Here is a 25,340-nt window from a genome sequence, read left to right as displayed (position 1 = left end):
TATCTATCTATCTATCTATCTATCTATCTATCTATCACCTATCACCTATCATCTATCATCTATCATCTATCTATATCTATCTATATCTATATCTATATCTATCTATCTATCATCTATCTATCTATCTATCTATCTATCTATCTATCTATCTCATTCATCTATCTATCTATCTATCTATCATCTATCTATCTATCTATCTATCTATCTATCTATCATCTATCATCTATCTATCTATCATCTATCTAATCTATCTATCTATCTATCTATCTATCTATCTATCTCATTCATCTATCTATCTATCTCATTCATCTATCTATCTATCTATCTATCTATCTATCTATCATCTATCTATCTATCTCCTCAAAACAACCCTGTGAAGTAAGTTAGGCTGAGAGATTAAGGTCACCCAGTGAGCTTCATGGCTGAGTGGGGATTCAAACTCTGGTCTCCCAGTTCCTAGTCCAACACACTAACCATTATGCAGCCAGTGCAGACTTCTGAGCACTGGAATGATGCGCTGGAGATTGTCTGTCCCCACCAACAGTTCAGCTGCAGTTCAGATTTCATCGCTCAGCTCAAAGTGACATCCTGTCACCCCTTAGGCATCCTATGCCTCCTTTCCTTAGAGTAAGGCCGACTGGACACAGTAAATATACATTGGATCATGCTGTTAGTCAAGTACAGAAGTGAACCATGGCTCACAACTTAGGTGTGAAATGATCTCAGTTTTTGTGTTTCAAATATTTTCTGTCTTTCCCGCAGGTTTTTCGACTGTGAGCATCTCTGCGATGCTGATCCTTGTTGCTTGGGCTTTGGACTTTTAAATGCTTCCCAAGGAACAGGTGTGTGTGTGTGTGTGTGTGTGTGTCCCTGCGAACCTATAAGCGGTGGGTTATCTTATTTCACAGGGAAAATAAAAGATGACCTGGCCATCTTGTGTGGGATTCCCCACCAAACTGACAACTATCCCTTCCCTCACATAACCTGAGCTGCAAACTGCTTTCTTTCCCGAGTGGCAAAACCTTCTGAGCCTGCCACACCAGCTTAGCCAATCAGATACTTTTCTGCCAGAAGTGCCGTGTAATGCAGATTTATTTACATGTGCGACCTCCCACATCTGAAAGACACAGAGGGAGGCAGTAAATTTGAAATACGCTAATAAAACATCCCTTTGAAGTAGTCAATATTTCACAAATGCTCACCCATCATTTTTTCTGAACTTGATTTCTGGACCTCCTCCCAAATCAGCAGGAGCCAGCACAATGAGTCATTTTAGCACAATGAAGCTTCCCCCCATCCCTTCCTGTGCCTCCATGCACCCTCAAATAAGCTCTGGGGAGGTCACGACAACCCCCCAGAACAGCAAGCGGTGGGAGGAAATAGGAGAGCGTTCCATTTTGTAAGCAGAAGTGCTTGCACTGTCGGAACAATCGTAAGAATGCCACATTGAATCCCACCCCTCTGTAGAAAAGGGGGCCGCCATTAATGCATATTCCTTCCCCTTGCAGGAGGCAAGGTCTTGTGCTTGGTTCTGAACAATTTGGGAATCCAAACATGCAGTGAGGAACTAAGAAGCGACTGGCAGCTTTCAGATTGCACATCTGCAGAAAAAGAAACCAGGGTCCATCCCTTTGGTTGGTATCAAAGAACAGGTGAGTCGCAGCGTGAACGCTGTAATATTTTATATATACAGTCAAACCTTGGTTGTCGATCGTAATCTGTTCCGGAAGACCGTTCGGCTTCTGAAATGTTTGACAACCAAGGTGTGGCTTCCAATTGGTTGCAGGAGCTTCCTGCACTCAGCAGAAGCCGTGTTGGAGTTCGGCTTCCGAAAAACGTTCGAAAACTGGAGCATTTATTTCTGGGTTTTTGGCATTTGGGAGCCGAAACGTTCCAAAACGGAGGTGTTTGGGATCCAAGGTTTGACTGTAATATTATGTAATGGGGTATATGCCATGTTTGGGGTGGGGTGTAATGCTTCTTCTGGGGTAGTCCCCACCCTGTACTCACCTGCGGCTCCTAGAAGCTGTCAGCATGCGACAGAGCCATTTCCGACCTCGCGAGGAGAGGGGGTTGCGGGCGACCCCCTCCCACACACGCGGGGGCTGGCCTATTGCCCCCGCGAGATCAGGGGAATCCCCGGGCGTGCCTGCGACCTGATCCGCCAATCGGCGGGCCGGGGAGGCGTGGCTTGGCATATTTAAGGCCAGGCACGCCCGGGGACCGCCCTCTTTCCCCTCGATGCGGGTAACGATATTTGGCTAGTGGACATCATAGCAGGGATTAGGAGTTGGTTACAGGTTTGAAGGTATCGGCGGCGAGCTTTGCTCGAGTGGCGGTTAGGCATTGGCAGGGGTTTATTGTTATGCAAACGAATGGGGGGGAAGGAAGCGCCATCACCTTCCCCCAAGAAAAGGGTAGTCCGGTAAAGGACTCCGGGGGGCGTTGCCTTGTCCGAAACCTAGGGAGGTGAGGGCCCCGGCACGCCCCCGAGCGGTGACACCCGTGGGATCCTAGTTGGCGTACTTCAACAGGACTCCCTCGGTTTGTGGTTAACCTTTCCCGGTCTGCATGCCGGGTAGTCGATAGGAGCCAATGCCTAAGGCCAATACCTTTCAATTCTGTAATCAATAAAGTTGTGGCCTGTTTATGCCCATTAACACTAATCAATGTGTCCTGTGTCTTCATTTCACATGGGGGAGGGGTCTAGCCACGCAACAGCCACACCCTGGAAAATGGCTTTGGCTGACTGGCTAAACCAGGTGAGGGTAGCTAAAACCTTTGGCGAGTTAGGGACTTCGGCTGCATGCAAAGACAGGCTCTGGTGAATTGAAAGGACAAATAGTGGGTCCAATGATCAAGAAGGCAATTTCTGCAGATGTTGTAAAGGAGAGTGAGGGGCAGATGGGGCTTGTCAATTTGGGAAGGCAGCCCAGGAAGGAGGAGGAAAACTCTGATGCTAAACCTCCTTTGCCTTCTGGGACATCTTTGGGAGAAGAAAAGGCTAAGGAGTGAACCCTACACAAATCCAGACTGGAGTCCCTTTGGTGGTTGATTGGCGCCTTGTACGCCTCCTTCTGGCAACTGCTGCAGCCAAGCTGGTGTCAAACGTATTGCTCTGCTTTCCTTTGGACCACATCAGCAAGGCTGAGAAGGGGGTCTTGTCATCTGGGCAGCCCAACCCAGGACCTCCATGCTCACCCCTGGAGGTGCACTTCATTGCCTCTCGAGACAACAGATGGACGCCAGCAACCAGTGTAGTAATAATAATAATAATAATATATTATTTATACCCTGCCCATCTGGCTGGGTTTCCCCAGCCACTCTGGGCGGCTTCCAACAAAATATTAAAATACAGTAATGCATCAAACATTAAAAGCTTCCCTAAACAGGGCTGCCTTCAGATGTCATCTAAAAGTCTGGTAGTTGTTGTTCTCTTTGACATCTGGTGGGAGGGCGTTCCACAGGGCGGGTGCCACTACCGAGAAGGCCCTCTGCCTGGTTCCCAGGTGTTTGTGTATAAACTTCCATTCACCTTCTCCAACATGATGCCATTCCAAATTTTTGGGGCTACAACTTCCATCATCCCTGACCATTGACTGTGCTGGCTGAGGTTGTTGCTCAAAACATATGGAAGGAACTACGTTGGGGAAGGCTGATGTACTCATGCACAAATACACCCCTCCCCCCAAAAAACCCCAACCTGAAAATTGCTTCCATTTAATCACACCAGGAATTCAATGAGATGAGCCTCCTCCCCCAGCTTTTGAGTGTGGCCTGCCCTGCCCATTTTTGCATCAAAAGATTTCATTCATATTGTCTGATGCACATGTGTAAGCGATTATTTGTTTAACGCAGAGACAGCAAAGCTTCCCTTTGTATAGCTTAATATCCCAAAGGCGTAGGCAATCTGGAATGTAAAGAAGTTAATTTTTTTTTGTAGCTGAACTCCACTGAACTTTTGGGCCTTTTTATAGAGTGGGGCAGATAATTAGAACCCAGCTCGCAGATGATGGCTTTTTCTGTAGGCGCCCATATTTCAGCCTAAAACAGTGTTTATATTTTATTCATCTTCTCGCTGACCCTTAAACTATACTGAGCAGCGAAACTCTGTTCTGTATAACTAGCTGACCACAGTGGCATCCTGTACGGGTGGGTGGAGTTTCTTGAAATTTCCTTTCAAGCAAATCTGGCTTTTGTTTACTCAAAGAAACAGAGAAGCAGAAATGGAAAATGTTGCCTATTTATGTATTTATTTTTTACCTATGCTATTACCCTGTATGGTTCTTTATAGTACAACGCTAGCAAAAAAACAACAACAACCACTGCAGTTATGTCCACACTGTGCATTTAAAGCACCCCAAATAATCCCGGGAACTGTAATTTGCTAAGGGTGCTGGGAATTGTAGCTCTGAGAGGGGCAAACTACGGTTCCTGGAATTCTCCGGGGGAAGCTGTGTGCAATATGTAGCCTGAAGAATCTATATTTTAGTGATGAGGGATGATGCAAAGGAAACAGAGGAGGGTGAGAGGCAGCAGTACCTTAGGATAAAGTAAAGGTAAAGGGACCCCTGAACGTTAGGTCCAGTCGTGGACGACTCTGGGGTTGTGGCGCTCATCTCGCTTTATTGGCCAAAGGAGCCATCGTACAGTATCCGGGTCATGTGGCCAGCATGACTAAGCCACTTCTGGCGAACCAGAGCAGCGCACGGAAACGCCGTTTACCTTCCCGCCGGAGCGGTACCTATTTATCTACTTGCACTTTGACGTGCTTTCAAACTGCTAGGTTGGCAGGAGCTGGGACCGAGCAACGGGAGCTCACCCCGTCGCGGGGATTTGAACCGCCGACCTTCTGATCGGCAAGTCCTAGGCTCTGTGGTTAAATCCACTGGCAGGACTACCCAAGCTGAGGTCAGCTGTGGCAGGACCTGCATGCACAGCGCTGAATGCAAACCTGCCAGCTGAACATGGAAGAAAGCCCACAAGGGGGCTGAATAACCCTTCTGTATGTCAGCTGGGTTGAGAAGCACCTTGCAGGCTATAATATATGGCTGCATTTGACGATGAGCACATAATGTCAGCCTGGTACATACAATACGGACCGGGCCGCAGCATAAATATGCATAGAATAGGTTTTACTGCGCAAAGCTACTGTAAGTAAGACCTGTCCAGTCAGCTCCTGCATATGTTGTTGCATCAATTCCTTCTTCCAAATACCATTGACTTTTGCTTGCAGTATGGTAAAAAGGTAAAGGACCCCTGGATGGTTAAATCCGGTCAAAGGTGACTATGGGGTTGCGGCGCTCATCTCGCTTTTCAGGCTGAGGGAGCCGGCGTTTGTCCACAGACAGCTTTCCGGGTCATGTGGCCAGCATGACTAAACTGCTTCTGGCGCAACGGAACACTGTGACGGAGACCAGAGTGCACGGAAACACCGTTTGCCTTCCCGCCACAGTGGTACCTATTTATCTAATTGCACTGGTGTGCTTTAGAACTGCTAGATTGGCAGAATCTGGGACAGAGCAAGGGGAGCTCACTCCATCGTGCAGATTCGAACCACTGACCTTTCGATCAGCAAGTCCAAGAGGCTCAGTGGTTTAGACCACAGCTCCACCTGCAGTATGGATCCCCTAATGAGTGTTTTGGTCTCCTTGCCTCACTCAGATGTGAGCGTTTTCTTTGGCAGAGGCAGCAATAGAAAGGCACTCTGCTCACTTTATTTTTAACCAATAATCGGACAGAAGGACTTTGCCACGTCCCATTGATTTAAGTGCTCCAAGATTATAATAATTATTTTTTGCAAATAAATACATTTATAATGTTTAATGGCTTCTTTCCTCCTCCAACAGCTAAAGTCCCCACCGTCTGTCCACCTGTTGTTCTACCAAGAAGTCAAGAAAATGGTAAGGAGAAAACAAGAACACCATAGAAATAATGAAGCATCTCTGACCTTTAGTTCTTCCTCTTTTCAATATTGCTGGCCCTCCATTTTTTTGTTTGTTCCAAACCTAAGAATGCTGGTTTTCCCCACAGTCTTCATGACGTTTAACACAGCTTTTTCAGACAGCCAAAACGATCAAGGGGTTTCCCTTATAAAGAAAGCTTACAATGTTTGGGGCTTTTTAGCTTAGGGAAGAAAGAAAAAAAGATGAGCTGGGTGAAGAGGAAGAATGATAAGAGATGGCTAAAATTAGGTATCATGTGGAAAAAGTGGTCGAAGAGACTCTTGTCCATTCTTCCATAATACTACAACCCAGTGAGCCTGATGGTTGACAGATTTAGGACAGGTAAAAGGAGATAGGTCTTCACACGTGGTTCCATAGTTAAACTACAGAATTCACACTTACAAGCTGTGGTGATGGCCGCCATCTTGGATAGTTTTAAAAGGGAAGTAGGCAAATTTGGGGAGGACAAGGCCTTCAGCTGTTGCTAGCCACGGTGGCTAAGTACTATATTATCTGAATGCCAGTTGGTGGAAACCCTCGATCTTATGCTCCAATTCTGCTAGAGGGCTTCCCCACAAGCCACCGTGGGAACAGGATGCCTGGCTAGACTAGGTGGGACTTTGGCAGACCCTCCAAGTGTCCCTATTTCCCAGGGATGTCCCTGATTTAGAGAAGCTGTCCCGGTTTCTGATTTGATCCCGGAATGTCCCACTTTCCCTTAGAATGCCCCTATTTTCATTGGAGAAATGTAGGAGGGTATGGAGTTATCCGACCCCCGAGCCATCTAAAGGCAATACTGTACAGTGGTACCTTGGTTCTCGAACGCCCCGGAACTTGTACGTTTCGGCTACTGAACGATCAAAAACCGGGAGTGAGTGTTCCAGTTTTTGAACGTTCTTTTAGAAGCCGAATGTCCAACAGGGCTTCCATGGCTTCTGGTTGGCTGCAGGAGCTTCCTGCAGCCAATCAGAAGCTGCACTTTGGAAGTCAAATGTTTTAGAAGTCTAACAGACTTCCAGAACGGATTCCGTTTGACTTCCGAAGTACAACTGTATAGGGAAGGGTTTTGTTTTTGTTTTTTAAAAAAGTTTAAATTTTTTTTTGTATGTTGGAAGCTGCCCAGAGTGCCTGGGGCAACCCAGTAGGATGTGTGGGGTATAAATACAGTGGTACCTCGGGTTAAGAACTTAATTTGTTCTGGAGGTCCATTCTTAACCTGAAACTGTTCTTAACCTGAGGTACCACTTTAGCTAATGGGGCCTCCCGCTGCTGCCGTGCCACCGCCATGCGATTTCTGTTCTTATCCTGAAGCAAAGTTCTTAACTCGAGGTACTATTTCTGGGTTAGCAGAGTCTGTAACCTGAAGCATCTTTAACCCGAAGCGTCTGTAACCCGAGGTACCACTGTAGTAAAATTATCATTAAAGAATGGAATGCCCCAATTTTTATCGGAGAAATGTTGGAGGGTTTGTTTTGGTCTGCTCCAGGAGAGCTTCCTCCCTGTAGTTTTTATGAGGTACTTCACTTTCAAGCCAGAATAGGCCACCTCTCATCTCTGGCACACTAATTTGGGCTCTATGGGAACTCGACTGAAGCTTTCCTTAGACCTTGGATGGGGGACTTGTGGCGCTCCAGTTGTGAACAGACTACAACTCCCACCGTCTCTCACTTTGGCCATGTTGGCTGGGGCTGATGGGAGCTGGAGTCTGACAGGATCTGGAGGGCTATCCCTACCTTAGAAACCCTTTTGAAGCGTGCGCCGAAGTAATTCAGCTGAGATTGTTCAGGTATATAACCTCAAATAGGCCATGGGTATGCGGCGTAACTGGGCTTGTAAGTACCCATTTCGGAGAGGGAGGCTCTGCCCTATTTATAAGCAACCTATTTTAAAATGGAGATAAACATCTGGTGCTCTCGCTTTCCCCTGCGCCCGATGCCCTGTGCCACAACAGGCACCACCCAAGGAATGCAGAAGGCTTCCATTTCACATCTGATAGCTTCTCCGTGCCATGAAATAACAGCTTTGTGTGCAGAGAAAAGTAGTACTCCCAGGGGCAAGATTATAGTTATTATACAAGAAGAGTTTTGTGGGTGTGGGTGTGCGGGGGAATAGCACATGGTGTATTCTGTCCTTTCCACCTAGACTGACTGGCAAAAACATGTGTGCAGGGCGCATTCTTGAAATAAATGTAATTCGGTTTGAATTTCTCCTAAATAAGAAAAAAATAAAACAACCCACATATTTTGAACAGTGCACAATCCTTTGTGCAGCATGGAAAAGTAGCTTTCGGAGTATTCAGAAAGCACTTGTTAGTGGGAAACGCAGACATTTCTGGATTGTGGGAATGATGATTTCACACTGAAGTCCTGGATAGACACTTGTTGTTGTTGTTGTTTAGTCGTTTAGCCGTGTCCGACTCTTCGTGACCCCATGGACCAGAGCACACCAGGCACTCCTGTCTTCCACTGCCTCCCGCAGTTTGGTCAAACTCACTTCGAGAACACTGTCCAACCATCTCGTCCTCTGTCGTCCCCTTCTCCTTGTGCCCTCCATCTTTCCCAACATCAGGGTCTTTTCCAGGGAGTCTTCTCTTCTCATGAGGTGGCCAAAGTATTGGAGCCTCAGCTTCAGGATTTGTCCTTCCAGTGAGCACTCAGGGCTGATTTCCTTCAGAATGGATAGGTTTGATCTTCTTGCAGTCCATGGGACTCTCAAGAGTCTCCTCCAGCACCATAAGTCCCATATAACTCATGACCCAACCCAACTGTGCTCTTGATACACTTCCTGCATTCCAGCACAAATAACATATGGAAAGCAGAAACCATCTTCACGGAATGCCTGTAATTTAACAATAAAAGTTACAGGCATCGTTGGACGCTGAAGGCTACAATTATGCGACGAAGGCAGCTACCGAAATGTGGTCGGGTTGGCACAGTCTGGTTTGAGTTGAATAGGGAAATTTCTCAGCGACATGGAAGCTGTGTAGAGTTGAGGCACCTGCAGGGATGCTGTAGAAGGTCCCTTCGTCGTGGTCACGTCAGGCACAAACCAATTGACCTGGGGTAGGATGGTGTGTAGAGACACCTGTGCCACCCAGAGGAAAAAGCAATGCCAGAAAGTTAAGGTCATGTTGTTGTTTAGTCATTTAGTCGTGTCCGACTCCATGACCCCATGGACCAGAGCGCGCCAGGTACTCCTGTCTTCCACTGCCTCCTGCAGTTTGGTCAAACTCATGCTGGTAGCTTCGAGAACACTGTCCAACCATCTTGTCCTCTGCCGTCCCCTTCTCCTTGTGCCCTCCATCTTTCCCAACATCAGGGTCTTTTCCAGAGAGTCTTCTCTTCTCATGAGGTGGCCAAAGTCTTGGAGCCTCAGCTTCACGATCTGTCCTTCCAGTGAGCACTCAGGGCTGATTTCCTTAAGAGTGGAGAGGTTTGATCTTCTTGCATTCCATGGGACTCTCAAGAATCTCTTCCAGCACCATAATTCAAAAGCATCAATTATTCGGTGATCAGCCTTCTTTGGAAGAGCCTTTTGGGTCAGGCCAATGGCCCATTTAGTCCGGCATCCTGTTCTCACTGCGGCCAACCAGATGCCTGTGCGAAACCAGAAAGCAGGATCTGAGCATAAGATCACTCTACCTTCCTGTGGTTTCCAGCAACTGGAATTCCGAAGCATTGCTGCATCTAGTCGTGGACGCAGAACAGAGCCACCTTAGCTAGTGGCCATCGATAGACTGTCCAATCCCCTTTTAAAGCCATCTAAGTTGGTGGCTGTCACTTCCTCCTGTGGCAGAGAGTTCCGTAGTCTAACAATGAGTTGTGCAAAGAAGTACTTTTTAAAATCTGTTCTGAATCTTCCAAATTACCTTAGGCTTTTTTTCTTTCTCTCTCTCTCCAAGACACTGTGGTTGTAAATTTCTCTGTATGGTCTTGCAGTGATGCCACACTGCATTAAAGGTAAAGGTAAAGGGACCCCTGACCATTAGGTCCAGTCGCAGATGACTCTGGGGTTGTGGCGCTCATCTCGCTCTATAGGCCGAGGGATCCGGCGTTTGTCCGCAGACAGCTTCTGGGTCACGGGGCCAGCATGTCTAAGACGCTGCTGGCGAAACCAAAGCAGCGCATATAAACACCATTTACCTTCCCGCCGGAGCGGTACCTATTTATCCACTTGCACTTTGATGTGGTTTCGAACTGCTAGGTTGACAGCAGCTGGGACTGAGCAATGGGAGCTCACCCCGTCATGGGGATTCGAACCACCGACTTTCCAATCGGAAAGCCCTCAGTGGTTTAGACCACAGCGCCATGGCTTAGTGGGGTGTTAATAGGCAGGTGACTATAGGGGATCTTGGGGACACTTCTCTTCAGTCCTTTTCGCTCCCACACTCTGAACCAAGGCTTGGGGTTAAGCTCTCTCCTGTAACCATGAGCTAAAGAATCAGGGTTCAAACAACACGACTGGTTTGGCTTAGGTGAGTGTCATATGGCAGTCATTAGTATGCTAGGGAGAAAGGTTCAGACTGTCTTCCCATTATTCTGCAGCAGTTCTATTTGTAGGGAGCTTTTGTTGAATTTTCTGTGTGCCCAGACATGCAATACCCTACCTTTAGCATGGCATGGTATTACAGTTCAGTTCAGATAAAGCATTGCCGCTCGCCTCCTCTGGTAGCAGAATCTGGTTTTGAGTTTTCTGCTAAATGGGACTGGTAGTTTTCTTTAGATCCATATGAAATGTGAACGATACAACTGAGTGGGACTGAATGTGGCCCTCCAAGCCTTTCTGTCTGGCCCCTGAAATGCTCCTCAGGCTACACCCCCCTCCCCAAGCCATATCCTTCGTTGGTTCTGCTTTGCAACTTCTTTGAGTGTTTCTGCCCAGCTGGAATGTGCCCTCGAACTCTGCTTCATTCTTCCTTGGATGGAAGTCAGAGGGGTGTGTGGATGGGTGTAGAAACTGGCTTACAGTACGAAGATTTACATTCATTGTTTTGCCTGCCTTTGCCTCTTGTCCCACTCACCAGTGACATTTGCCCACCCTCCTCCCAGGAAGACTCCCCAGGAGGCAATGTGCGAAATGGTTGCCTACTTGTGAGTAGGATTGCAATTGGATCTTCCCTGTGCCATGGCTATTTCAAAGCACCCTGGCCTTTCTGCTCATTTGCAAAGTCTGCATTAAGACTCTGCCCTTTCATAGAAGGTGGTCTCTGATGTATCGAAAAGCAAATAAGACGACTCATTTCTTCATGGTAAAACAGACTCAAGTGGGCCCAAACGTATTGTTCTGGCCATGTTGTCATCGACAAGTTGAGTCACACAGAATTATTCCCAATTAACATGCCTGAAGGCAAAACATTTGCCTCTGTAGCCGTAATATTGTGGTACATGAGGTTTCAAGACTTGCTCAAGTTTGCTGACTGAGTCAGTAGACATGATCGTGAACGGGAACGCTATTGCAATGAATGCATCTGAAAACCATCAAGGAAACCAGACAATTTGGCTCACAATGGAATCCAGACAAAGCCTATTCTTTTTCTAAAGAGCATAACTAGTCATTTTCAGCTTTGTGTCTGGACCTAGACATACCACTTCCACCGCTTTGGAACGCAGTTGCTGACTGCAGAAAATTGATGTGTAATTATACTTTAAAAACATGTTGCTTACATTCATGTTGCTGAAAAGCTTCCCCTTTTTGTTGTTGTTTTCAAGGCAAAAGAGGAATGCATGAATTGCAGTATTATTATTTTTTAAAACCCAATGTGTACTTTTGAAATGCCCAATTCTGCAAAAGTTCACTCTGGAAATAAAACATTGGGACTAAGTATCGTACAGTGGTACCTCGAGTTACATACGCTTCAGGTTACAGACTCCATTAACCCAGAAATAGTACCTCGGGTTAAGAACTTTGCTTCAGGATGAGAACAGAAATTGTGCAGTAGCTGCGCGGCAGCAGCAGGAGGCCCCATTAGCTAAAGTGGTGCTTCAGGTTAAGAACAGTTTCAGGTTAAGAACGGACCTCCGGAACGAATTAAGTTCTTAACCCGAGATACCACTGTATAAGATAAGTATTGTATGAGATAAGGAATACAAAGATCTGATTCACATAGCTAACTTTCTCAAGGGCCTCTTTCAAAGGGGTTGGCTGATGGGAGTACAGATCCATCCTTCCCTATATGCTTAGGGGAGTCTTTATTATGTTACTCTTAAAAGTGTTTGTAAGGTAAATTAAGTAGATTTCCCCCTCAGCGACCTTGATGCACTGAATAGCTCTTGTGAATGCCCTGGCAAATCCAGAACACAGTCCATAAAAGCTCATTGAACCAGGAATAAAAGGGTCTTGAGTCTAAGCATTATCTCTGCATAATGAGAAAGCTCTATCCAGTGTGTGTTTACTTCAGGGGTAACCAACGCGGTGCCCTCCAGATGTTTTTGGACGCCCCGTGATCAAGGATGATGGGTTCTATAGTTGGGCAACATCTGGAGGGAGCCATGATGGCTATTCCTAGTTTACTGGGTTGCCCAGCTGAGCCACAGAATAGTTCCATTATTAGATCAAAGTCAGAGTCGGGCAAAGGCATCCTTCTATCATCTAAATATTTGACCACTGGGATACATGAAGTTGCTCCATGTTGTTCTGGAAAATATCAATTAATGCTTTGTGGAATTTCACTCTTCTGCATTTTGATTCCTAGTGATTTTGGACAACTGGCAGCGTGTGGACAGGGCCTCAGTTCTCATCGATTCCTCCATTTCAAAGATTGACATTCTGCACATCAGCAGAGATGGTTCCAGTGATTTTGCCACCTTGCGAGACTTTTGCCTTTCAGGTGAGAAGCTTCCTATTAATTCCATTGTTTTTTCTCCAGGCTTTTCCAATGGTGTTCCAAATACAGTATACATGATTTCACTTAAACAGGTGATGCTTCGGAAAGTCATTGCCTATACCCTTCACACCAACTGGTCCATCACTTCTGGGACAATTCAATAGGTGATTGAATCGTTTAAAAAAGTGAGAGGGATGTAGATGAACTGTTTCAAACTGGATCTGCTAATTAATCGACAGAGGAGGCAAAATAAGTTGCTGAATTGTGAAACTTTTAAAAAGCGCAATATAGTTCCCTCAAGTTCTATTTGCTTGGTTTCCTGCCACTTCCTTTATAGGAGTCTTGCATTACCCTCCTTTTGTTGAAAGGCTTTGTGATCTGCAAGGCAGATAAACGTAACCGAGAACCTTCCTTAGTTTTGCAGTGCTTTTCTGTGTATGAACAAATAAAGTCTTGCCTGAGTATCTAACAGATTCCTAACTCCGTGAGGAACTAGGCCTTAGTTCTTGATTCAGCTTTTTGAGCCTGCTTGTTAGTGTTATTTAGGGTTTTTGCTTGGCTTATAAAAACACACACACACCAAAAAACAACAACCCCAAACCAGACTCAGCTGAATCTTATTGTCTGCTTGTCTGAGGATGAAAATGGTAACATCTGTAGAGCAGCAGGGTCAGTTTGGAAGTTCCCTCATTTCAAGCAAACTTTTCAGCCCAAATATTTTGCTCCTTTTGGCTTGATATCTGAAAAAATTACTCTGCACATTTGCAGCGTAGGCTGGCTGTGGATGCCATGGATTGGCCAATGCTTGTGACGTCACGAAAGCACAACCACCAATTATTGGAGCAGGTTTTTTTTTAAAAAAAAGAAAAAAGTTTTGGGTGTTGTTGTTTTTTCAAGGGGGGGGGAATAATGAGTGCATGCACAAATAGACATGTGCATGACTTGTTAACAGGTGAGTGCAAAATCGTATTTGAAAACCATTCCCTAACTTGATTGTGTTCTTCCTTTTCCCTTTATCCCATCAATATGTCTATAAATTTCTTTACCTGTCTTCATCCAGCTATCTGTATATTTTCCTTCCTTCATTTGCTTCTCCATCTTTCTCTGGGTTTTAACATTTAAAGCCTTATACGGCCTAGGACCCTCTTACCTACGGGACCGCCTCTCCTGGTATGTCCCATGGAAGACCTTACGGTCTTCAAATAAAAACATCTTGGAGATCCTGGGCCACAAGGAGGTTAGGCTGGCCTCGACCAGAGCCAGGGCTTTTTTGGCCATGGCCCCGATCTGGTGGAACGCTCTGTCACAAGAGACTAGGGCCCTGCGAGACTTGACATCTTTCTGCAGGGCTTGCAAGACAGAGCTGTTCCACCAGGCCAGATGTCTGACCCCCTCTCTCCTTCTGTAATCCTCATAGAACTCTAACCCAATGGTTGCCATTAATTTGATTCTGAATTGATTTTAGAATGTATTTTAATTAATTGGCTGTGTAATTTTATGTACAATTTATGTACAATTTTATGTAATTTTATGTAATTTTACTTGTTGTTAGCTGCGCTGAGCCCGGCTTTGGCCGGGGAGGGCGGGATACAAATAATTTATTAATTATATTATTATTACTACTACTACTACTACTACTATTATCTTTTTGGTAAGACACTATGATTGAGCCATTGGCGGGAAGATCTGCTGAGGGGCTAATTCCTTGGACTACACCTGCAGAAATGTCTCGCGCTCAGCAAGAGTGCTTTGTTCATTACCTTCAGTCAGTGCCGGCCCAAGACATTTTGACCCCTGAGGCAAAGATGGCATCCCCCTCCCTGCCAGGGAAGAAGGGTTGAGCAATGATCTATATTGGGACCTCCTGCCCCTGTAGCTCCTGCTGCCTGAGGCGGCCGCCTCACATTGCCTCATGAGTGGGCCAGCCCTGTCTTCTGTGATCCTTACTCCACCTTCACAAATGGTTTCCCAAGTACAGGGCCCTTCCCTGGCAGATGCCCAACCTTGGGTGGTGCCAACTCCAGCCATATTCTCCATTCATTTACCTATATATAATGATATCTCTCCTCATTGGTCTATCAAAATAGCTTTGTGCTTCTCATTGCTTATCTGTCTGTCCATCCATCCACCTAACTTGCAGACCTTTTCTTTCGTTCTCAACAGCCTGCTCGAAGGACAAGTCATGCTTGGTGACTACTCTTGAACCACAGGCTTCAGTGATGCGGTGCATATTTTACCCAGAAACACAGACTTGCATACTTGGCCTTGAAGGCCCCCACTGTCGACTTTTGCTGAAGGAGCCAGCTACCTATATTTATCGCAGGCAAGGTAAGCCTGTGGCAGAAGGGTCAGAGGAAGAAGGCATGTGTTTTCTTATTTGCCTACACTGGCAGAGTAGGCGCAGGTGGCGCTGTGGTCTAAACCACTGAGCCTCTTGGGCTTGCCGATCGGAAGGTCAGCGGTTCAAATCCCCATGACACAGCGAGCTCCCGTTGCTCTGTCCCAGCTCCTGCCACCTAGCAGTTCAAAAGCACACCAGTGCAAGTAGATACAGTGGTGCCCCGCAAGACGAATGCCTCGCAAGACGAAAAACCCGCTAGACGAAAGGGTTTTTCGGTTTTGCGTTGCTTCGCTAGACGAATTTCCCTATGGGCTTGCTTCGCAAGACGAAAACGTCTTGCGCTTTTTTCTTAAAGCCGCTTGAAGAGGCGCAGTTGCGACGGACCGTGCTTCGCAAGACGAAAAACATCGCAAGACGAAAAGACTCACGGAACGAATTATTTTCGTCTTGCGAGGCACCACTGTAAATAGGTACCACTGTGGCGGGAAGGTAAATGGTGCGCTCTGGCTTCCATCACAGTGTTCTGTTGTACCAGAAGTGGTCTAGTCCTGCTCCCTCAGCCTGAAAGCGAGATGAACGCAGCAACCCCATAGTCACCTTTGACTTGACTTAACCATCCAGGGGTCCTTTACCTTTACCTTTTAATAGCAGCGCATTTGACAGAAGTACACCAGCATGACTGTCAATGACCTTGCAAAAAGGGACAATATTATGTTCAGGTAGGAGGGAATATTCAGGTCTGTAAACCTGTTATTCTTAGTTTTACAAGGTGGGAAATGAGAGCAAGGGTATCAGCTGCCAATATCCCATGCTGCCTCTTCCAGACTCCAGGCTCCATTGTCTCTCCCCCGTTTCCCTTTTTTTTTCTTTCAACATTGCGTTATTAGTGGCTTTCTGTTGCCCCATACACCTTCTCCCTGCCTCAGTGTAGGAAAGGGCTCAGGGGTCCTTCCTCAAAGCGAGGCATCCTGGGTGAGTGGCCAATGCAGTGCTTGTACCACCTTCACAGTTTGCTGTAGTCGCTATTCAAAAAACAACAGCTCATTCATGGTAGCTCTGTTGGCAGAGCATGAGATTCTTAACCTTAAGGTCGTAGGTTCGAGCCCAACTCTACGATTCTATGATTCTAACTCTTTAAACTTAGCGGTGAAAGTTCTTTGGTACTTGGGTGTGTTGGGTTATGTTTTTTCATTGCAAAATGAAAACAACAACAACAACATTTGCACCCTGCGTACCTGACTGGGTTGTCCCAGACACTCATATAAAATCTTCTCATTGCAGATGCAACCATTTTAACCCACAAAATAACTACCATTTTAAAAAAATAATAATAATGGTGTGATAGTGATGAGCCCAACTAGCGGCTGGAACCATTATTTCTTCTTCCTGAGTGAAACAGTTTGAGCCACTTTCTAGGAACAATGTATGTTAGGGATCCACAACCGGTGCTCATTAGACTAAAATCCCCCCCACAAAATATTGTGAACCTAGAGATGAAATAAGTGTGGCAGAAATTAGACTACCAACAGGACATATTGGGTGTGGCGGGGTCGAGTTTGGAAAACACTCTGTTCTTTCCAAATGGACCTTCCTCCAAACAAGCTGATGGATCAATGAAACAGAATTTTTTAACAAGCCTAACTGGAAATAGTAAGATTGAATAATCTCAAAGCACCTTCTGAGACCTCTTCCCATGAAACCTGGTTTGAGGATAGTCGTTGCATCTGCAGGGCTATGCTCAGGCTTGACCTAGATTTAGGCCCTAAAACAGATTTAATAATCAAAATGTAGAGTTGGAAAGGACCCTGAGGATCATCTAGTCTGACCCCCTGCAACGCAAGAATATGCAGCTGTCCCATTCGGGGATTGAACCTGCAACTTTAGCGTTATCAGCACCACGCTCTAACCAACTGAGCCATCCAAAGCCAGACTTAGACCTAGATCTAGGCTCTAAAAAAGACTTAATTGCTTTGTGGCTGTCACGGTCCGGTTTGCAGGTGGTCAAAGTCCTGGCTGAGGACGTCGGGACCGGGGGCAAGATGGTGGGGTGAGAGCAGGAACGAGAGTCCAGAAGCCAGGGGTCCAAGGGTCAGGAAGCAGGGAGTCACAAAGTCAAGGGTCCAAGGATCGAGAAGCAAGGAGTCAAGAAGCCAAGGTCTGAGGATCAGGAAGCAAGAAGCCAAACACAACGAGGCAAGAAACGTGTTGCTAAGGCAAAGAGCCGAAGGGAAATGCTGACCTTATATCCCTTCCCGGCTCTTGCCACCAGGTGCAGTGAGTTACCAAGCGGCCTCACCTGTGCAGCCGTGCCTTGCCTCTCCAGAACAAACTTAGGAAGGCCCCAGTCCTGCAAAGCCCTACTGGTCACAGGGCCCGGCTCCTGCACACACTCCTGACAGTGGCATCCCAAATGGAGCCCAGCCTTCTTAGGAATCTTTCAGTTAATCGGGAGCAGATTCGTAAAGGTTTGATTTATTCTCCCTTCGCTCCCTACAGAGGCATTCCTGTCCGTTGCTGAAAGAAGTGCTGCTCCATCTGTCCACATCCCATCACAAGGAACCTTGTTTGGTACTTCTCAAACAATTCGTGTGGGTTCCAGCTGGAAAAGGATCAGGCAGTTCCTTGGGATTCCCTATGCACGTCCTCCAGTGGCTGAGAACCGGTTCCGTCCTCCACAAGCTTTCATCTGGGAGGAGTCCTGGAACGCTTCCACAACTCGGTGAGAAGGTGTTTGGCACCTTGGCAGCCAACTGTAATCTTGTTCACTTACTGTAAGAGCATGAGAGCTTCCATGTTGGAGCAGATCGAAGTCCCCTTGGTATAGATCAAAGTCCTACTCATTATGCCTCTGTGTACTCACAAGCAGGGTGGTGAATTTGATGGTTGCCCCCTCTTTGAACCAGTATCTCTGGTAGCTCCATGGCTGTCCCTAACATACGGCAGGTGAGATAATGAGTTCTGGGATACTGTTAAAGAACAGCAGATTGTCAATTATAGTACAGTGGTACCTCGGGTTACAGATGCTACAGGTTACATACGCTTCAGGTTACAGACTCAGCTAACCCAGATATATTACCTCAGGTTAAGAACTTTGCTTCAGGATGAGAACAAAAATCGTGCTCCGGCGGTGCGGTGACAGTGGGAGGTCCCATTAGCTAAAGTGGTGCTTCAGGTTAAGAACAGTTTCAGGTTAAGAACAGACCTCCGGAACGAATTAAGTACTTAACCCGAGGTACCACTGTACTAGTATTATCATCCACGAAGGGGCACCATTTGGACTCTTTTGCCTTAGGAAACAACACGGTTTGGGCTTTTTATGGCTAATTCAGTGGCACAACACCAACAAAAATAGTTTTCGATCAGCTTGCACAACCAGATTTTTGCAGGGCTATTCAAACACTTAGTTGTTAACTTGCACCCCTAACTGTTAATTGCACAAGCTGGCAAACAGCAGTAATAAAAATATAATAAAAAGCAATTAAACAGGAATGAAATGCAACCCCAATCAATAACAGTCCCTCAGTTTCTCATTTTATTTCAAGTCTTAAATTCAGTTTTTCACATTTCTATATCAAATTGTATTTTTTTTTAAAAAAACTTTGTGAGAATTCAGCAGTATTTTAGTAAGAATTTCTGCAGTTTTGCCCCGCATGCACATTTTTGCAAAGCAGTTGCCTTTATTATAATGCATTTTAGATGTGACTTTTACTAATATTTTTAGAATAAACTTTTATGTACACTTCCCCATATTAAATGCATGGTCTAAACCACAGAGCCTAGGCCTTGCCAATCAGAAGGTTGGCAGTTCGAATCCCCGTGACGGGGTGAGCTCCCGTTGCTCAGTCCCTGCTCCTGCCCACCTAGCAGTTCGACAGCGTGTCAAACTGCAAGTAGATAAATAGGTACTGCTCCGGCGGGAAGGTAAAGGGCGCTTCCATGCGCTGCTCTGGTTTCACCAGAAGCAGCTTAGTCATGTTGGCCACATGACCCAGAAGCTGTCTGTGGACAAACGCCGGCTCCCTCGGCCTATAGAGCGAGATGAGTGCCACAACCCCAGAGTCGTCTGCGACTGGACCTAACGGTCAGGGGTACCTTTACCTTTAATAAATGAATAATAAACACATTATTGGGTGTGGAGAACTGCGCTGCAAAATTCAGAGAAGTGTGAATTTCCAAAAGTGGCTGGGTTTTGGTTTGCAAATTGTTTTCTGAATGCATCAGCAACATCTAGAGGGCCACAGGTTCCTCATCCCTGACATAATATGATTTCTGACCCCACGGAGATGCATTTATAAGAAGAAATAACAGTGTAAGTCATCCAGGTCTATTTCAGCTTGTGGCTGAAACAATCATATAAATGTCTCCATAGAGCTTGATGTTTCATACTCGTTTATTTAGGGGGTTAGAAAAATGTGGTGATCATCTACACCACATGGTCCCCCCCTCCTCCTGCACAGTGTCGCTGGTGGGTGATAGAACCCAGACCTTTGCTGACCTAATTTCTTGCACACCTGAGTCGCGTGGGTGACTCAACCACATCAGACTTGCTGTTCCCCACCGGAGAGTCAACATCTTGTTTATCCAGGTGTGCAGCAACATACAGTTAAGACACACAGAATATTGCACGGTTTTCTACACCAGCTTTTTCTTTTTCTTTTTTAAAAAAGTGTGCTTCAGAAAACGTTCTGTGCTTATGCTCTGCATGTATTTGATTTCAACTGCAGACATCCTTTGTCAACGGTGATGTGCTCTTAATATGAAACATCTCTGGCAAGGTGAAAGCATGGGTGTTTCTCATGGAAAAATGCATCTAGGGAGCTGTTAACACTCAAGTACAGTGGTACCTCAGGTTAAGTACTTAATTTGTTCCGGAGGTCCATTCTTAACCTGAAAACTGTTCTTAACCTGAAGCATCACTTTAGCTAATGGGGCCTCCTGCTGCTACCGTGCCGCCGGAGCATGATTTCTATTCTCATCCTGAAGCAAAGTTCTTAACCCGAGGTACTATTTCTGGGTTAGCAGAGTCTGTAACCTGAAGCGTATGTAACCTGAAGCGTATGTAACCCAAGGTACCACTGTAGTGGCACAAATGATTTAATGTTATAGAAATACTCCTTGTACTAAAGTCATAGAATGGTAGAGACCTAAGAGGTCTTCTCATCCAACCCCCTGCAATGCAGGAACCTCAATTAGATCATCATACATGACAGGTGACCATCCAACCTCTGCTTAGAAATCTCCAAGGATGGAGAATCTACCACCTCTCAAGGGAGTCTGTTCCACTGTTGAACAGCTCTGACAGTCAAAAAGTTCTTCCTGGTATTTAGTCGGAACCTCCTTTCTTGTTACTTGAAACCATTGGCTCGGGTCCTAACCTCCAGAGCAGGTGCTCCATCTTCCATATGACAGCCCTCTAGGTATAGAAAACAAATGATCAAATCAATCCATCAAAGCAATCAGGTCTTTATTAGAAGCCGTGTGCTTTAAATGTGTGGTTTGTGCATAAGTCCTAACCTTCAACAGAGAAGAGGTAACAGAGAGAGGGGATGAAAAGATGAGGCAGCGGGAAGATCCATACGGTTTAGTTATATGTGCTTATTGTGAGAAGGGGCAGATTTATAGGGGAACATGACCGATTTACCTGCGCTGAGCATGTGCCTCAGGCAGGGCCGGATTTAGGTTTGATGAGGCCCTAAGCTACTGAAGGTAATGGGGCCCTCTATATGTCCAGCTGTCCTTTGTCAACAAAAAATTGTTGCTGTTCTTGTGTTGAATATATGCTATATGGTAATTTATAGACCTAATAGGTATCTAAAGCCATTTGCACAAATTGCCATGCAACCAGTCCCTGCAGAATGTAAAAAGGTAAAGGTAAAGGTACCCCTGCCCGTACGGGCCAGTCGTGTCCGACTCTAGGGTTGTGCGCCCATCTCACTCTAGAGGCCGGGAGCCAGCGCTGTCCGGAGACACTTCCGGGTCACGTGGCCAGCGTGATGAAGCTGCTCTGGCGAACCGGCACCAGCGCAGCACACGGAAACGCCGTTTACCTTCCCGCCATAAAGCGGTACCTATTTATCTACTTGCACTTAGGGGTGCTTTCAAACTGCTAGGTGGGCAGGAGCTGGGACCGAAAGACGGGAGCTCACCCCGCTGCGGGGATTCGAACCGCCGACCATGCGATCGGCAAGCCCTAGGCGCTGAGGTTTTACCCACAGGCACCCTATATATAGAAATGAGCAAACCAGTGATATTTTAGGGAGCAGGCTATCAGGCAGGGCCCATTACTTACATCACAGGAGCCTACACAACACAAAACACTGTTGCTGTATGTAGGTTTTATTTTATTTGTTTTTTATCTTATATGTTGGAAATGTACATCCAGTTTTTTCCCCTTTAATTTTTTGGGGGGGCCTCCAAGAGAGTGGGGCCCTAAGCTATAGCTTGTTTAGCTTATATGTAAATCCGGCACTCGCCTCAGGGGGTGCCACAACAATGACGAACAACGGAGAGCGAGAGGCGGGGTGGTGGAGCCAACTTTTGGCATCTCACAGACATTTTAAAACCCAAAGCCCACCACTGGTAGGGAACCAGGCCATCTGATTCCAGTGTTTCTCATTTAAAAAGCAAGCAAACATGGACACCCATTTGTAATAACACTTCCTTATGTCTCCAGGGCGAGTTGCTGGCAACCAGGGGATGATGGAGCTGCTCTTTCCTCTGTCAGCGAAGACTGCTTGTATTTGAACATTTATGTCCCACCTAATACTGTAAGTACTAAATCAGGGGCACCTCTTTCCAGTGTTCTTCATGTACAGCAGCACTGGACTGCCGCTGCTATCAGCCATAGATTTACCGTATTTTTCGGTCTATAAGGCACACCAGACCATAAGACGCACCTAGTTTTTGGAAGAGGAAAACAAGAAAAAAAAAATCTGAATCCCAGAAGCCAGGACAGCAAGCGGGATCGCTGTGCAGCAATCCCGCTGGCTGTCCTGGCTTATGGGATAGCTGCGTGCAGCCTCTCCCGGGCAAGGGGAACCTTCATCTCCTGCCTGGGAGTGGCTGTGCGTGGCTAAGGCTCCCCCAAGAGCCGCACTCCCTTTAAAAAGCGTGTGGAGTGTGTGCTCTTGGGGGCACACACACTCCACATGGCTCTTTAAAGGGAGCGCTGAGCAGAGCCTTCCGCCTGCATTCGCTCCATAAGACGCATACACATTTCCCCTTATTTTTTAGAAGGGGAAAAGTGCATCTTATAGAGCGAAAAATACGGTAGGTCTTTTCAGTGACACCCTTTGCGAGGTCAAAAGTTGCTGCCCTCTGGGCCTTTTGCCTTCTGTTCTGCTCAATTCACTGCCTTATAGCTGCAAAGACCTGCAGCGCCCAGTGTGGAAGAATTGGTTGCGCTGCCCTAAACCTGCCTCTGCTAGTGTGGGAGGGGGAGAAACTCAATTTCCCGTTGCCTTTTAATGAGAGACTACATGAATTGCACGCCTCGAACTGATATGTGAGCCCTTCGGCACAGCAGCCCATTGAAACAGCCCTTCTCTGAATTTTGTGGCGCAGTTCGTCAGCCAAGTAATGCGTGCAAAAGCGTACCTATTAGGGGAAAGTTTGGAACTCTAGTGAAACTAAAAAATGTGTGCATTTGTGAAACTGCATACTTTTGTGAATCTAACATGCAGGATAGTAGGGGAAATTGCTCGCTTAACTATATGCATTGGGGGAAATTGTGTGCGGAAATATGCATATCAGGAGAAATATGTGTCACGAGAAAAACGCTGATGGATTTTCATGGGGGATTTTAATATAAATAAATTTGCAAACTGATGCAGAAATGTAAGGAAGTGAAGTTTAGAATGGAAGAAAATGGTACATGCAGCTCTGTCCTTTGACACCGTGCTGCCACTTCCAACCCCCCCCCAGCACATCCACTACCCCCTCATTCTGTCCAGTGGTAGGGCTCACCCTATGGGACGGTTCCAATTAAAAAGTAAGGCTCCCTTCAGCTTCTTTAATGTAACAAAATGATGAGAGATCCAAGGATCTCACACCTGGCTCTTTATTGACCTTGAACTCCCATTGTACACCACTGGATGGAGAGAGGGGGCTCATTAGTCTTTACAATAAAAATAAATATATTAGGCAATATTGGATGGTAGTCATACTCAAAGCAGAACCGTCAATGCCAATAGATTCAAGTCCATTTATTTCAATGGGTCTGCTCTGAATACAATGAATGTTGGAGATCACCCATAAACTGTGACTCCTTAAGGTTGGGACAACATGAATGGATATTACCTGTGGCTCCTTTAGGTTGACCTCAGTTCTCTTTAGTCCAGTGATGGCCAAACTCGGCCCTCCAGCTGTTTTGGGACTACAGTTCCTATCATCCCTGACCACTGGTCCTGTTGTAGTCCAACAAGAGCTGGAGGGCCAAGTTTGGCCATCACTGCGTTAGTCATTCTACTGTAGACTCTTTCCAAATGTTAACTGATTTCATTTTTCTGCCTGTTGCTATCATAGGGTGGAAATCTACCAGTGCTGGTGTTCTTTCACAATGGTGTAAGTGGTGAGGATGTCAAGGCTCAGAGGACACTCATCGATGGCTCATACCTAGCTGGAACTGGCAATGTCATCATTGTAACTGCGAACTACCGAGTTGGAGTCTTTGGTTTTCTAAGCACTGGTATGTCATAGACCTTGTTGAACACACAAGTAGTAGATGAAACCAGGACTTTGCTGTGTGTAGGGGTTGTGTGGTTTGGATTAAAAAACTGGATCAGATCAAAGGCCCATCTAGTCCAATGTCAGGATCCCACAGTGACCAATATGGTGCCTATGGGAAGTCCATAAGCAGGACATGAGTACAACAGCATTTCTTCCTCTTGTGCTCCTCAGTAGCTAGTATTTAGAGGCCTACTACCTCCAGTCTGGTTGCCGATCAGAAGGTCGGCGGTTCGAATCCCCGCAACAGGGTGAGCTTCCATTGCTCGGTCCCAACTCCTGCCAACCTAGCGGTTCAAAAGCATGTCAAAGTGCAAGTAGATAAATAGGTACCACTCCGGTGGGAAAGTAAACGGAGTGTCCGTGTGCTGCTTTGGTTTTGCCAGAAGTGGCTTAGTCATGCTGGCCACATGACTTGGATAAACTGTCTGTGGACAAATGTCAGCTCCCTCAGCCAGTAAAGCGAGATGAGTGCCACAACCCCAGAGTCACTCATGACTGGACTTAATTGTCAGGGGTCCTTTACCCTTACCTTTACCTTTACCTCCAGTTTTGTGGGGTATTCTCAGGACAACAAAAGGCTAAGGAGTAAACCCTACACAAATCCAGGGAAGAGTCTCTAACGTGGTTGGATGGCGTCTTGTATGCCTCCTTCTGGCAATTCCTGCAGCCAAGCTGGTGCTTTCCTTTGGACCACATCCAAGATATGGCCAAGAGATGGGTCTTGTCGTCTGGGCAGCCCAGAACCTCCATTCACACTGCCCAGGCTTGCACCCAGCAAGGTCACTTCAGTGCTGCTAATGCAGCAAAAAACAGCACAAGAGACAGCAGTTACAAGTTGCTGGTCTTTGCAGCCATAGTGGGTGCTGTGATTCTCCAGTTGTTTGGCTTCACTCCTGGAGGCGCATTCCAATGTCTCTCAAGACAGACAGATGCCAACAGCTGTCTCCAGTACTGGAATGAGAACACGTTTCTTATTCTTGTTCACTTGAAGAATGCTAGTTAGTTGGGACTACAGTGCCTCAGGTGCTCTGAAGCATTGTGGGATATTTAAAATGGCAGTTCATAGCCAACCAGGGCAGGTGTCATCATCACCAGGGAACCAGTGGGTTCCATCCCCCTCACTCAAAATAAGCATCCTATTTAGACTGTCCCAAGTGTGTGTCCTTATTGGTCATGAGGATACTTATTAAATAAATGCCTTGTTTGCTCGTTCAATGCTTTAACACTATAAATATAGCTTGCAAAGCAGTTTTCTGTGAGTATGAATAAGAAGGAAGTGTCACAACTCTGTGTGGCTCTCCAGCAACTGTGTTTTCCAGCTGCAAAGTGTTATTTTTGGCCTTCCCTTCTCATTTCGATGAACATCTTGCATTTTTTTGTTGTTGAATGCCTTGTGTAGACTTCTCTGCTCTTGCATTAATCAATGGCAGCAAATGCACCAGAGTCAATCTGTGGTGAGCCAGAAGGCAACAGTTAAGTTTAGCTTGGTCTGATGGATTGTGGC

At 46.2% G+C, this 25,340-nt stretch overlaps 1 protein-coding gene across 1 annotated transcript in view; it reads left to right on the top strand.

The window, feature by feature from the left end:
- The window catches only part of TG (thyroglobulin), a 177,346-nt gene that overhangs the window by 70,907 nt on the left and 81,099 nt on the right, over positions 1 to 25,340 (top strand). The window contains exons 33-40 of the mRNA XM_081014526.1: positions 763 to 842; positions 1,509 to 1,652; positions 5,850 to 5,903; positions 12,637 to 12,771; positions 14,932 to 15,096; positions 17,606 to 17,828; positions 21,783 to 21,876; positions 23,633 to 23,795. Coding sequence (XP_080870652.1) covers positions 763 to 842; positions 1,509 to 1,652; positions 5,850 to 5,903; positions 12,637 to 12,771; positions 14,932 to 15,096; positions 17,606 to 17,828; positions 21,783 to 21,876; positions 23,633 to 23,795 — 1,058 coding nt within the window. The remainder of the gene's footprint in view (positions 1 to 762; positions 843 to 1,508; positions 1,653 to 5,849; positions 5,904 to 12,636; positions 12,772 to 14,931; positions 15,097 to 17,605; positions 17,829 to 21,782; positions 21,877 to 23,632; positions 23,796 to 25,340) is intronic.

This window comes from Podarcis pityusensis (genome assembly GCF_964106645.2).
Source record: "Podarcis pityusensis genome assembly, chromosome: 7".
Lineage (NCBI taxonomy): Eukaryota > Metazoa > Chordata > Lepidosauria > Squamata > Lacertidae > Podarcis > Podarcis pityusensis.
The sequence above is the reverse complement of the archived record's forward strand: the minus strand, read 5'-3'. Positions and strand labels throughout refer to the sequence as shown.